This window comes from Rhinoderma darwinii, chromosome 5 (genome assembly GCF_050947455.1).
Source record: "Rhinoderma darwinii isolate aRhiDar2 chromosome 5, aRhiDar2.hap1, whole genome shotgun sequence".
NCBI classification, from domain to species: Eukaryota; Metazoa; Chordata; class Amphibia; order Anura; family Rhinodermatidae; genus Rhinoderma; species Rhinoderma darwinii.
Window position 1 is genome coordinate 238817896 of NC_134691.1, and position 15868 is coordinate 238833763.

At 39.9% G+C, this 15868-nt stretch overlaps 1 protein-coding gene across 2 annotated transcripts in view; it reads left to right on the forward strand.

Moving 5' to 3' along the window:
* Positions 1–15868, forward strand: part of IGFBP3 (insulin like growth factor binding protein 3) — a 72128-nt gene that overhangs the window by 40231 nt on the left and 16029 nt on the right. The window contains exon 4 of one of the 2 annotated variants that reach the window (XM_075828543.1): positions 1766–1885. The exons of the other annotated variant lie outside the window; for it this stretch is intronic. Within the exon in view, the coding sequence (XP_075684658.1) occupies positions 1766–1885 (120 nt within the window). The remainder of the gene's footprint in view (positions 1–1765; positions 1886–15868) is intronic. 2 annotated transcript variants of the gene reach the window in all.

Below are 15868 nucleotides of genomic sequence, written 5' to 3' on the forward strand. Positions count from 1 at the left end.
CTCCTGTAGTGCTGTCATGATGGATTCTTGGAAATACAATTACCGGTAGGTCTAATTGCTATTTTTTCACGGCGTTCACCGTGCGAGTTCAATAATGGTATATTGTAATAGCTTGGACTTTTACGGACGCAGCGATACCAATTTTGTGTTTTTGTTTTTTTTTGGTTTTTTTTTACATTACTTTAGAGAAAAAATGTGAAAAGGGTTTATTTTTGGACTTTAAATATTTATAAATTTTTTTCCACTAATAACTATTTACTTTAGTTTTTACACATTTTATTAGTCCCCATAGGAGACTTGAACCAGCGATCGTTAGATCACTGGTAGAATACACTGCAATACTAATGTATTGCAGTATATTGTTGTTTTTACAGGCTCCTGTAACAGCGTGTTCGCTGTTTCTGTCCGTTAGTCCCGGGTATCAGCTGTAATACACAGCTGACACTCGCAGCGTATGGCGCGAGCTCAGCGCGTGAGACTCTCCATATATCGCCCCCCACACCACGACATGCTATTAAGTCATGGTGCCATAAGTTTTTTTTGGTTTTTTTTCAGTCAAAAAAGCTGTGTAAGGGTTTGTTTTTTGCGGGACGGGTTGTAGTTTGTATCGGTACTACTTTGGCGTACATGTGACTTTTTGATCACTTTATTGTATATTTTGGTAGGGGTGGTGACCAAAAAATAGTGATTCTGGCATTGTTTTTAGTTTTTTTTTTTTTTTTGCGGTGTTCACTGTGCGGGAAAAATATTAGTTTTATAGTTGGTCGTTACGAACGCGGTGATACCAAATGTGTACTTTTTTTTCCGTGTTCATTTTTTTTTTTCCTATAATAAAATACTTCTTATAGGGAAAAAAGCAGTTCTTGTTTATATCACTTATAACTTTTTTTTTATTTTTACACTTTTTTTTTTAAAACCTTTTTTATTCATTTTTTTTTTACTCGTCCCACTAGGGGACACTTAGACTTGCAGCTCTGATCGCTGCTGGAATACATTACACTACACACGTAGTGTAATGCATTCCAACTGTCTATGTGATGTAACAGTCACAATGACAGGAAGCCTAGGAGGACCAGCAGAGGCTGGTCCTCATAGGTTTCTGTACATGGCAGCCCGGAAGCCATTGTCTGGCGTCCGGTTGCCATGGGTACCATCGCCAGCCCCCGTGATTTCACATGGGGGCTGCCGATCGGCGCTAAACACCTTAATTGTGGCGTTCAAAATCGAACGCCGCAATTAAGGGGTTAACTGCCGAAATCTGCAACGGGGAATGCAGGGCAGACACCCTGCACAGTTAACCGCCGCTGCGGTGTAGCGTCACACAGCGGTTAACTGTCAAAGGTCAGACATTCCTGCACGTCAAGGTGCACGAACTTACTGCACACATTGACGTGAAATTAACATCAAGGTGCGGGAAGGGGTTAAAGTAAAACTTTTTTTTATATTTTTTTTTTCAATAAATTTTTAAAAGCTGCATAAAAACACTAAATACATTCAATAATAAAAAATAGATGGTAACAAAGGTATACATGCCTATTCGTGCTGACTCTATGATGGTCAAGTTACTTTAGTAGCCAGGTAGACCACTCCAGTAGCCTGTCTGTTTGCTTTTTCTGTTTTAGCCAATCAATAAGACGTAAAAAAAAACGCCACCAGCCGCAAATTTCTAGGTGCACTGGCTCCTGGGATTTGTCAATCTCTGTACTGATTTGATATAAAAACATTGTTATGATAATTTTATTAGTCTGCATTGCTGTTTTCATAGGGTCCATGTCGAAGAGAAATGGAAAGTATATTAAATCGCTTAAAGATGATGAACATCTTGAGCCCTAGAGGATTTCATATTCCAAACTGTGACCAGAAAGGATTTTACAAGAAAAAACAAGTAAGCTATGTTTATTTCAGGGCATATCCCATCACTTAAGAGCATAGTGTTGAATATTAATTGTGAAAAATCCATGTTAGTCTTTAGTTAGTTTTTTTTTTTTATTGAGTTTAGGTGAAAAAAAAAAATACAAAGTAACTACCCTTTCCTTCAACTCATGTTCAAATGTCAGATGGGACCGTGGTTTTTGTCTTGACATTCCGGACAACAGCTCGGCAAGCAGAGCTTCTACATACCTCCTTTGGTATTAACGTTCGTGCCAATAATACTCATCAATGGTTTAAAGAAAAAAAGACCGCCTTCTGTATGAACTAGAAGGCTAAAACTTGCATCCACCATATGACTGATAGATCGGAGCTGTTAAGTAGTTCTTAGAAAACCTTGGGTGTATCTCTACAAATAGAAACGCGAGCAAGCCATTGATCTTTGTATATGACTTAAAATATGCCAGCTACATGTATTCAAGCATTTTTTTCCCCCCGCATGGTTTAACCCCTTAATACCGAAGGTATTTTAAACCTTAATGTCCGACCAATTTTTTACGTTTTTCAATAGTCGCATTCAAAGATCTAACTTTTTTTTTTATTTTTGCGTCGACCTAGCTGTATAAGGCTTTTTTTTTTTTTTTTTTTTTTGTTGCGGGACAAGTTGTATTTTATAGTAGCACCATTTTGGGGTGCATAATTTATTGATTTTACTTTTTTTTAGTGGGGTACTGGAGAAAAACAAATTTCGCGATTTATTTTGCGTCTTAATTTTCCGCCGTTGACTGTGTGGTATAAATCACTTTATTCAGCGGGTCGTTACGATTGCGGCGATACCAAATCTATATGGATTTTTTTTGTTTTCCTACTTTTACACAGTAGCAGCTGTATGAGGGCTTTTTTTTCTGCGGGACGACTGTATTGGTACCATTTTGGAGTAGATGCGACGGTTTGATCACTTATCAAATTCTTTTGAAGGCAGGATGAACAGAAAACCGCAATTCTGGCGTTGTTTTTTTATTATATTTTTTACGGCGTTTACCATGTGGATTAAATAGCTAATGTAATAGCTTTATAGTTAGGCTTTTACAGATGTGGCGATACCAAATATGAGACCTTTTTTTTGCCCACATACCCGCACGACCCCACTGCAGAGGCCGGAGCTGGAGGATTTGCGGTGTTTGCGTCGCAAACAGAGCTCTCACCCGGTCCCGAACGCAAGGAAGACAGGTAGGAATACTTATAGGATACTCCACCTGTCTTCGCCTTTGCCTTCTTCCTCATTTTCCACATCTTCTTTTTCTGTTTCTTTTCTTCCTCAGGCGGGAGTTGTGCTCCAACAAAAGTTCTGAAAATAAATTAGGGATTCTTGTTGCTGTATTTGCGTGAGCCCGACTCTAAACTGTCCATGCACTGGTTGCGGGAAAGCTCCCTGCTTGCCTCTCCGTTACGGTTTTCCCAGGGGTCCTCCGAGCCCGTCTCCGCCTCCACACGTTCCCCCATCTCCACGACCTCTCCGGCCTCCACTTCTCCAGCCTCCACTTCTCCAGCCTCCATTCCTGTGGCCTTTGCCACAGCCTCCATTTTCAGCCTCCACCATCACTGCATTTTTGTTTTTTCCTCCTCCTTTTCCTTCCCCTTTCCAGGGGGTTTCGTTACCTTGCGTGGGGGACGACATCAGGGAAAACCTCATCGTTTTCCAGCTTCTCCCCAAAGGCTCCCCCACAGGCCACTATCTCCAATCGCCTTCCTCCACGCCTTGACTTCCTCCAGGATTTGTTTTACCTGGAGACTATACCGGGACCTCTTGGCGCCTGATGTTTTTGCAGCTCGTCCCCTGGCGACCGCCAGATCTTCCCGCAGCCGCCGCAGGGACTTAGCCAGGTCCCGGTATTCTTCCAGATGCGCAGCTAGGCGGGAGCTGAAAGTCTCCATCGACTGCAGTAGCCCCCACTCCTCAATCGTGCTCTGGTCCCTGGGTCGGGCATCTGGCCTTGCTGGGCCTTCTGGTCCTCCACCTGGGCGAACCTCAATCGTCTCGTCTCTCCTCTCTACTCCTTCCAGAGAACCAGCATCAGGGGGGGGCCGCACAGATCTTTCCACGAGATGACCTTCTCACCCCTGATGCTGGCTGCACCTTCCAAACTTCTTACATGTCACTATGACATGTCAGAAGTTTGTCAAACGTTTCGCTACACTTTAATCACTAATAGTGTCGTCTGACATTGGATTTTCCTGTGTAAATACAGTAGAAAAAAAGGCTATTTAATAGATTGGACTTTTCCTCATCCTCCTCCACCATTATACCCAGAATATTATGAGAGCCAACACTTAAGTGTTCAGTTAATTATTCTTTATGTATTTAAAAAAATATATATTTTGGGGTTCTTCTACTTTCTTTGGCAACGAGTCTGTTTTAATCTTTGCTGCGTTTTTATTTTGTCTTTTACAGAACTTATTTTTTTTTTTTCTTTATTTAAGGTCACGTCACTAGCATCTTGCCTTAGTAGTTGGAACGCTTTATTTTTATAACTTTATTCCTCCCCCCCTTGCTATTTTAGTTTTCACATCCGTTTTGTCTTTGTTTCTAGCTGGTTTATTCCCATAAGGTATTTTTCACAGGACCTACTTGAGAGGCTTTTAAAAAAATGCTCATTTAGCTTATGTATTTTTATTATTAAGGACATTGTCCCAGTTTATGCTATTTAGGTTAACCCTTAGGTCTTATTCACACAAACAGGTGTCAGAATGGCCTTGAAAATTGTTTGCGTGGGCAAAAATAGTACATGTCCTATTTTTTTCCACGGGCCATTCACACGGTCCATTAAAAAAAAAACGGCAGTGTGAATAACCCCCATAGAAGTACATTGATTATAAAGCAGGCACGTGGTGGCCGTTAAACGTCACATGGCCAATTATTCCGGTCATGTAAATAAGGCTGTAGCAAAGTCTGCTTTCTGAAGTTTAGTAAATAAATGTTTAGTAAAAACCCCAAACCCTCTTATTTAAAGGGAATGTGTTGCCAGAAAAACATGTTTTTTTTTTTAAAATTTAAACATTTAGTGTGTGGGTGATTAAACATTGTTCACATTTTTTTTTTTTTTTTTTTGCACGAGCCAGGAAATATAAATTATTTCTAATTTATAATACTACCCATTTTTGGTCACTAGATGGAGCTGTTCCCAAAATTGCAGCATTGCAACATTGGGTTAAAAGCCCTCGCTCTAGTGAGCTCTCGGCATCCCCCCCTCCTTTATCCTGGCTAGTGCCGGGATAAACGAGGGGTTTGAACCTCCTACACTGTGTGTCGCCATTTTTTTGAGCTAACCCACAGTGTAGTAGGTTTACATACAGTAGTAAACACACAAAAACACGAACATACATTGAAATCGCTTACCTGCTCCTGCCGCCGCGGCTCCCTCCGGCCCGTCCGCTCCGTTTGCTGTCGCTGGTGCAAGTGCATAAATCCGGAAGCCGCGACCGGAAGTAGTAATATTACTGTCCGGCCGCGACTTCCGGTCCACAGGAAAATGGCGCCGGATGGCGCCAATTTCGAATAGGACTGTGTGGGAGCGGCGCATGCGCAGTTCCCACACAGACGCCGTACACTGCAGTCAATGGGACGGGAGCCGTTCGCAGTCCCTATGGGACTGTGGCTGCCGTATTCCATGTCTGTATGTGTCGTTAATCGACACACACAGAAATGGAACAAAAAATGGCAGCCCCCATAGGGAAGAAAAAGTGTAAAAATAAGAAAGTAAAACACAAACACACAAATGAATACAAACGTTTTTAATAAAGCACTAACATCTTTAACATATAAAAAAATAATTTGTGATGACACTGTTCCTTTAAGGATATAGAACTACGTATTACATTGTGCTCACTATAACCTAGGTGACCCCAACCTGTACTCTTGTAACTTTTAGCAAGCTGTGCCGCTTAGTTTCTGATCGACTTTCCTCGGAAATTCTGACTCTCTACACCGCTCGCTCAGCTTTCAAAGGAAAGCCGATCAAACAAATCAGCACAGTTCTCACCCGATCGCTTCTGCTGTTTCCTTTTTACTGGTCGGTGTGGGTTCCCATTCTCGAACCACCACCGATCAAAACTTCTGACATGTCACGGTCATGTTTTAAAGTATAGTTATTAAAATTAGGTCTAGAAGTGACACCCCCCCCCCCCCTTGTTGGATCTCGCACCAGTTGTGAAGGGTAATTGTCCTTTAATTATCGTCAAAAACCTGTTTCCTTGGTTGAAGCTGCAGGTTTCTGCCTCCCAGTTTATATCTGGGTAGTTAAAGTCCCCATAATAATGACTTCATTATGATTTGCTGCCTCATCTATTTGCTGATTCTCTGCTTCTTCCATTATACTTGGAGACTTATAACAAACCTCTCAGTATTTTATTCTTTCTCCCTCCTCTTATTTCCACCCATAGGGACTCCACATGATAATTTCCCTCATAGACATCATCACGCAGAATGGGTTTTAGGTGGGATTTTACATATAAGCATACCCTCCCCCTTTCTTATTAGTACGAACAGATTGTAACGCTGCTATTGACAGCCCAGTCATAGCTATCATCCAGCCATGTCTCACTTATCCCCACTATGTCACAATTCTCCTCCAGCATTATCAACTCTGATTCCTCAATCTTGTTATTGAGGCTTCTGGCATTGGTATACATGCACTTTATATGTTTATCTGTACCACTTTTCTTCTTATTCCGACTAACTGTTCTAACCCATTCCTCTATTCCACCCCATGTTCATTTCTTAGCCCCTGCTCGCTAGCTACGCTGCCCCCCCCCACATTCCCTCGTTTAAACACTCCCCCAACCTTCTAGTCCTCCTCTCCCCGTTACCTTTATTAAAATAAGCATGAACAATTGTATGACTTCATTAGACACATTGCATGTGCCTGTTGAATAAATGTATTACTTTGATGTATTGAGGCAGATTATATATATATATATATATATATATATATATATATATATATATATATATATATATATATATATATATATATTAATTTTTTTTTTATTTTTTTTTTAGCAAAAACAAAGGGTGGTTTTCGGTCAAAAACAACACTAAATTAATGGCGCGTTTTTTATTCGCCTCCCATAGAGGTTCAGAGGCAGGAACAACTCCAAGATGGGGCATGCTGTGATTTGCTTTTTTTGGCCACTTCAGTAAGCTGATCGGTGGGGTTGCTGGGAGTCGGACCTCCATCGATATGATGTTGCTGGCCTATTTTAAGGATAGACCATCAGTAAAAAAAAATGCCTGGAGAACCCCTTTAAATTGAGGGTTTTATAAAACATGCTATTTATCAGTTAAACTTGTGATGTGCTCAAATACTTCAAAATAAGTCGCTGAGACTACCTTGGTTATATTAAATTCTAAATAATATAGGATTGTAACTTTGAGAATAGAATGCAGTATATATTTTGTGTGCTTTTAAGTGTAGTACACAAGGATATATCGGTTTTGTTAACTTTTTTTATTTCGTAGAGGTTTTCTGTGCAACTGTTTTTGCCATTGAAGAGACACTTCATTCTAAATCCTCAAGACATACTGACCTTTTTGGCTTCATGCTTGGTAACTTGGGTATATAGGTTTACTTGGTCATCATGGACAATATGTGCCATTTTACTTTTTGATCAAAAATAAATAAATCTTGGCAAGAAATGTAATAATAAAATCACTGCTACTTTAAATTTCTAATATGCCTCCTTGTGCCGACGACATTTTGATCATGAAGTGATAATGCATACTATTTACGGTAATAAACCTTTCCTGAAACATGGTAACTTAACCCCTTCAGGACTGAGCCTGTTTTGGCCTTTAGGACGAATCCGGATTTTTTTTTGGGCTTTTTTTTTTCCAAATCTGACGTCACTTTGTGGTAATAACTTGAATGCTTTTACCTATCCAAGTGATTCTGAGATGATTTTCTCGTGACCTAATGTATTTTATGTTAGGGAAAAAAATTGGTCTAAATTCAATGTTTATTTGAGAAACACAAATTTAGAGAATTTGCAAAAATAGGCATTTTTCTAAATTTAAATGTATTTGCTTGTAAGACCAATAATACCACACAAGTTACTATTTCACATATCCCATATGTCTACTTTGTTTGCATAGGTTTTTTTTTTTTGTTTTTTTTTTTAACATCCCTATATTTTTCTATGAAGTTACAAGGCTTACATATATATATTAAAGTCCCCATAAATCACCCCATTTTGAAAACCACCCCTCAAAGTATTCAAACCGCATTCAGAAAGTGCTTAAATTCCTGTGAAACGCCTAAAGGGTTAAAACAAAGTAGTGAAATTTACAAATTGAATTATTTATTTTTTTCTGGAACACACAAGGTTTTACCTGAGACATGCAACTCGATATTTATTGCCCAGATTCTGTAGTTAGAAATATCCAAAATGTGGCCCCAGTGGGCTACTAGACTGATACACAGGCCTCAGGAGCACCTCGTGGATTTTGGGGCCTTTCTTTCTTTCTTTCTTTCTTCTTTCTTTCTATTTGCCACATTTAAAGTAAATTCAATTTTAATGTACTGGGAAACTGAAAATAAAGTTCTTTGCAGGCTGAAATCGGAAAAAACTGCGACAACTCCATTGTTTTTTGGGTTTTGTTTTTATTACTTTCACCGTGCAGTAAATATGATAACTTACATTTTTTCTGCGACTCAACACTATTACGGTGATCCCAAATTGATATAGTTTAAAAAAAATTATATATATATATATATATATATATATATATAAATTTCAGTACTTTTGTAAAGAAAAACCTATTTGTTAAAAAAAATGTCACCACATTCTTAACGGTTTTTTTTTTGTTTTTATTTGGTTGACGGCTTTTTTTTTTTTTTTTTTTTTGCAGTACGAGCTGTCGTTTTTAGTGGTACCATTATTTTTTGGTACATACAGCTTTTTGAGCACTTTTATTTACAATTTACTTAGAGCTAAGGTGACCAAAAACAGCGCTTTTGGCAGTTTAATTTCTCACAGCATTCACCGTGTGAGTCAAATTGTATATTCTAAAAGTTCGGACTTTTACGGGCCCAGTGATACCAATTTTGTGTTTTTTTTTTTTGTTTTTTTTTACATTCGAGTAAAATTGGGAAAAGGGTTTTAATTTGGACTTTAAATATTTATTTCATTTTTTTTCACTAGTAAAATTGTTTGTTTTTTGTTTTTTTTTCCACATTATTAGTCCCCCTAGGGGACTTGAACCAGCGATCATTAGATCGCTGGTAGAATACACTGCAATAGTAATGTATTGCAGTGTATTTTCATTTTTACAGGCTCCTATAACCGTGCGACCGCTGTTCCTGTCCGTTAGTCGCGGGTCACAGCTGTAATACACAGCTGACCACTGCAGCATATGGTGCAGGCTCAGTGCGTGAGCTCGCTACGTACATCACTCCCCGCACCACGACATGTTAAGTCGTGGTGTGCGAAACTGTTAATGCACAGCGGATGGTGCAGAGTGTAAATTAAAGTTTTCCACTGATCTGCCATTTTAGTGCACAATTTGTTGTGCCACTGAAGACCAATACCTCATAAAACATTAATCAGGATCTCCCGGGTATGGAGATGCCATATCTGTGGACATAAACTGCTGTTTTGGCACGCTGTAGAGTTCAGAAGGGAGGGAGCGCGTATTTTGCTTGTTGGTCATTCTGTTTGGGGTTTTACTTTTATTTCAGTTTATAATGTGGGGGCATATGTAAGTTGTGTGAAGTACATCAGGGCATAATAAGAGGGTATAATAATGCGGTAAATAAATAATAATTCGCAGATGTGTAGCCAGTGTCGCAGTGATAAATGGTGCTAGATCCTATCCGCTTTTGGAACACTGACTATGGTGATGCAAAATGTGCAGAGAGTCATAACTTTTTTTTTTTTTCTCATTACTTTTTATTCTATATTTTGGGAAGGGTGGTGACCAAAAAATAGTGACTCTGCCATTGTTTTTTTTCTTTGCGGTGTTCACCGTGCGGGAAAAATATTAGTTTTATAGATTGGGTCGCGGTGATACCAAATGTGTACTTTTTTTTTTTTAACTTGTCCTATTTGTTTTTTTCCTTTTAAAATACTTACGTTACAAAAAACGCGCTTTTTCCCTAATAAAATGTTGGTTTTTTCCCCCCACTAGGGTACTTGAAGACTTGTAACTCTGATTGCTGCTGGAATACATTACACTACATAGGTAGTCACTGTCACGTCACAATGACCACCTATGAGGACCAGCCTCTGACTGGTCCTCATAGGCTTCCGCACATGGCAGTCCGGTTGCCATGACAACCATCGGCAGCCCCCACGATTGCATGTGGGGGCTGACGATCGGCTTTAATCCACTTAAATGTGGCGATCGCAATCGACCGCTGCATCTAAGGGGTTAATTGCCAAAATCAGCGGCGATGGGCCACTGACCAACAGGGGGAGCAGGGCAGATGCCCTGCACAGTTAACCGCTGCTGCGGTGTAGCGGCGTTTAACTGTTAGAAGTCCAGATGTAACTGCACGTCAAGGTGCGCAAAGTTACTGCTCACGGGAAGGGGTTAAGGGCGATGTATGCCTTTTGAAATAGTTTTTTTTTATTTTTTATTTTTTTAACCCCTTAGTGACCACCAATACGCCTTTTCACGTGAGTCACTAAGGGGCCTTAGGCTAGGCTGACGCCTTTTCACGTGAGCCTAGTCGAAGTCCTGGACTCCCGTGCAGGCTGGAGCCGGGGCTCTGCTGTCTGACAGCTGAGCTCCTGCTCCAACGCCCGCAATCTAAGTTTACTTCGATCGCGGCCGTTTAACCCAATAAATGCCGCCGTCAATAGCGACCGCGGCATTTAACTTGGGTGACAGAGGGAGCTCACTCCCTCTGTAAACAATCGGCGGTCCACAAATGCAATCGCCGGAGGCACGTCCTAACAGATTGCCTGTCAGATTTACACTGACAGGCAATAATGCTCTGGTATACGAAGTATACCAGAGCATTATAGCAGCGATCTGAAGATCGCACAGTAAAGTCCCCTAGTGGGGCTAGTGAAATAAATAATAAATGTGAAAAAGATTAATAATAAAAATTACAGTACAAAAATCCAATTTTTTTTTCCATAAAAAGTGGATTTATTTAGTAAAAAATAAATAAAAGTACACATGTATGGTATCGCCGTGACCGTAATGACTCGATTAATAAAGTTAATATGTAATTTAAACCACAAGGTGAACACCATAAAAAAAAACACAAAAAACAATGGCGAAATTGCAATTTTTTTCCATTGCCCCCCAAAAAAGTCATAATAAAAATGAATCAATAAGTGCCATGCAAATTAGTACCAATCAAAACTACGTCTCGTCCCGCAGAAAACGAGCCCAAAAAATCACTACATTGATGGAAAAATAAAAAAGTTATGGCTCTTGGAAAGCAACGATGCAAAACAAATTTTAGTTCAAAAGTGTTTTTATTGTGCAAAAGTTGTAAAACATAAAAAAACCTCTACATATGTGGTATTGCCGTAATCGTACTGACCCATAGAATAAAGGTAATGTGTTATTTACGTCGCACAGTGAACAGCGTCAATTTAAAAACGCATAGAACAATGGCGGAATTATTATTTTTTTTTCATAATCCCCCCCCCCCCCAAAAAAAGTTAATAAAAGTTAATAAAAAAATTATATGTACCCAAAAATGATGCTATTAATAAGTACAGCTAATCCCACAAAAAACAAGTCCTCATACAGCTATGTAGACGAAAAAACAAAAAATGTATAGCTCTTTGAATGCGACTATAGAAAAACGAATAAAATAGCTTGGTCATTAGGACCTAAAATGGGCTGGTCACTAAGGTGTTAAATGGTTTACTTTTTGAGATGCAGCTGCTTTGTATTCTGTGCAGATGTATCTAGCGACCTGAATCCATCAGGTCAGCGGCACTGACAAATGTCAGACACGTGGGACCCGCTGTCACAGAACCAGTTATCGATCACATCTAAGTTATGAACTTAGATGTGATCGGAAACCGCTCGATCCTGTGTGTCAGACATGCAGGACCTGCTGGCACTGAATCTGAAGTAATGGCCACTTTTAGAAACAGACCTATCTGATCTACTATTTTGCCAAGCTGTTTGAGTGAGACGCCGCTCACTCTTCTCAGTAAATGTACAGAATTTGGAAGGCTGATTCTCTGCCTCCTTAGGACCATAAGATCATAATTTGCTTTCAGCTTTATGTACAATTGCTCTTCATAAAGCGAAAGTTGTTTTAGCAGGAATCCTTTTATATACTTAACCCCTTGGTGCACTATGACAAACTACTGTAACTTCATGTGTTCTAAGGCCTTATTCACCTGAATGTGTCTGTTTTGCGCCCGCAAATAACTGGCATGTGTCATGCATTGCAGTTCCGTGTCATCCTTGTGTGGTGTCAGTTGGTGATGTCACTGTTAGTGCACTTTTTTTTTATTTTTTATTTGGCTTCTTTTCTTATGAAATTGTGCATGAATTATGGACCGCACACTGATGGGTGTGTGAAAATCATGGACAGCACACTGAAGCACATTCACTTCAATGGGTGCACGATGCGCTAAAAACACACAAGAACAGGACATGCAGGGAGTTTTACACAACGGAATCACGCTGCGTGAAAAACACTGTGAATGGCCCCATTGAATTGCATAGGTCCGTGTGACTGTTTTTAATGGCCGTCACACAGAAGTATTACACGTTCATGGGAATAAGGCCTAAAATTGAGGTCTGGATGTTGTTAAAGAGGCTCTGTCACCAGATTATAGTCTACATAATCTGATCGGCGCTGTAATGTAGGTAACAGCAGTGGTTTTTATTTTGGAAAAACTCATTTTTGAGCAAGTTACGAGCATTTTTAGATTTCTGCTAATTAGTTTCTTAATGACCAACTGGGCGTGTTACTTTTTACCAACTGGGCGTTGTGAAGAGAAGTGTATGACGCTGACCAATCAGGGTCATACACTTTTCATTGTTACAGTGTGATTGTGGTGAAAGAAGCTGGGCTGGAACAATGAAGTGTATGATGCTGATTGGTCAGCGCCGTACACTGCTCTGTACAACGCCCAGTTGCTAAAAAGTAAAAACACGCCCAGTTGGTCATTAAGAAACTAATTAGCATAAATCTAAAATTGCTCAAAAATGATTGTTTTTCAAAATAAAAAACACTTCTCTACATTACAGCACCGAACAGATTTTGTAGGAGATAGCGCACTTATAATCTGGTGATGAGCCTCTTTAACCCCTTCAGGAACCAGCCTGTTTTGGCCTTCAGGACACAGCTGATTTTTTTTTATTTTTTATTTTTTTTGGTATTTCTGAAAAACACATTTAGGAAAAATTAGCATTTTTCTAAATTTTAAACTTATCTGCTTGTAAATAAGATAGTAATGCCAGGCAAAATAGTTACTAGTTAACATTTCCCATATGTCTACTTTATCTTTGCATCATTTTTTTGAACATCCTTTTTATTTTTCTAGGACGTTACAAGGCTTAGAACTTTAGCAGCAATGTCTCATATTTTGAAGAAAATTTAAAAAGGCCCATTTTTTCAGGGACCAGTTCTGAAGTTTTGAGAGCCTTATATATTAGAAAATCCCCAGAAGTCACCCCATTTTGAAACCCCTCAAGGTATTCTAATCGGCATTCACAAAGAGTTTTAACCCTTTAGGCAGGATTCACACGAGCATGTTCGGTTTGTAAAGGACGGAACGTATTTCTGCTGCAATTCCCAGACCGAACACACTGCAGGGAGCCAGGCTCCTAGCATCATAGTTATGTACGACTCTAGGAGTCACTGCCTCGCTGCGGGGGCAACTGTCTCTTACTGTAATAATGTTTTCAGTACGGGACAGTAGTTCCACGGAGAGGCAGTGACTCCTAGTGTCGTACATAACTATGATGCTAGGAACCCGGCTCCCTGCAGTGTGTTCGGTCTGGGAATTGCAGCAGAAATACGTTCCATCCTTTACAGACCGAACATGCTCGTGTGAATTCAGCCTTAGGCGTTTCACAGGAATTAAAGCAAAGTAAAGGGGAAATTTTTATATATATATATATATTAATTTAGATCTTATTTTTTTTCCAAAATTCATTTCTAATACATTGACCTCCTATAGGGACAGGAAGACAGAGAGGTTAAAAGGCTCCTCCCACCACCCACTTGCCAGTGTCTTTCCATTACTACACCAGGATGGATGCAACCCTATTTTATTTCTAGGGATAATAACTGACATGTTACTTGCACAAATCAGAATTTCAACAAGGGGAGGGAATGTAAGGGTGCTGTCATGATGGATTGCTGGAAATACAATTACCGGTAGGTCTAATTCCTACTTTCCAGTACATCCCTCATGATGGCACCACAGGAGCAATACCAAATTATAATACTCAGAGCGGGACTACGGATTGGAGGACTTTCCCTCCAAAACTTAAATCTGTATCTGACAGCACATCTAGCCTATAATGTTTGCAAAATGTATGATGGCTTGACCAAGTGGCAGCTCTGCAGATTTGGTCCATAGAGACTTCTCTTTCTGCCCAGGATGCCGAAACTGCCCTCGTTGAATGGGGTTTGATGCCTTGTGGGCACATAGTCCTTGGGACTTGTAGGCTTCTTGTATGGTGGTTTTTATCCATCTTGCTAGAGAGCCTTTTGAGGCTTTCTTTCCTCTATTCTTTCCCCCGTACAGGACAAATAGATTTTTATCTGGTCTCCAGGAGGAGGTTCTATCCAGATACTGAAGAACTGTTCGCCTGACATCCAGGCAATGGAATTTTTCTTCTTGTTGGTCTTTAGAATCTGGACAAAAGAAAGGTAGAATTATTTCTTGGTCTCTATGGAAGACAGTAGATGCTTTCGGAATAAAGGAAGGATCTAGCTTTAGAATGATCTTGTACTTTTAGGTAGGGTTCTATGACCGACAGAGATTGGGTTTCTCCAATCCTTCTTGCTGAAGTAATAGCGACTAAGAATGCAGCTTTTAGAGTTAAAAAATGCATACTAATCGTGTCGAGCGGCTCAAAGGCGGGATCTCAAAGAGCCGTTAACACTACATTCAAATCCCAGGTAGGAACTGATTTCTTTAGGGAAGGTTTCAGTTTAGAGACTGCTTCAGTGAATCTTCTGATCCACCGATGTTCAGCTGGAGTATTGAAAAAATTACTTAAAGGGGTTGTCCCAAGTTGACTCAAATTTTTTTTTTTATACATTCTAAGCAGGAAATGAATTTTAAAACATTTGGTGTTAAAAAAAATTTAAAATTCATTTCCTAAGTGCCTTTTTTTTACACTTGATAACTCAGCAAGTGCTGGTTATCTTTTCTAAAAAGGGGCGTGAGCGGCTCGATGTCAATCAAGCCGCTCCGCTCTGCAGTGTGCGCGCTCCCGATGTTGCTAGATACTGTAGTTCTAGCAACATCGGGAGAATGTTCGTCTCAAGCGGGCATGGTAAGCCCGATTGAGACGAACTTACCGTGAATGTCAACTACACTACACTACACTCACCCCGTTTCGGCAAGCCACTTTTCCCTCCCCCACCCTGTCACTACATTTTTGTACCCGCCGCATCGGTGCTGCATCAGCACCCGGCGAACAACTAAAAATATATAAAATAAAATAATAATCACCTAAGACGTTCTAACGGCGCTCTGAACGGTCCCGTCACTTGCCATCTTCCTTCTTCTTGGCGCCGCTCGCATTCATAGTAACAATGCGTTGTGGCGCAGATGACGTAATCATATCAGGCCCACGTGATTACTTCATCTGCGCCCACCGCTCTGTTATTGTGAATGGGAGAAGAAAAGTGACGGGACCGTTCAGCTCTTCGTGGGAACGTCTTAGGTGAGTTTATTTTTGTATGTATGTTGTTATGTATGTATGTATGTATATGTTTTCTTGTATGTATGTTGTCATGTTTGTATGTGTATATGTGCATGTATGTGTATATGT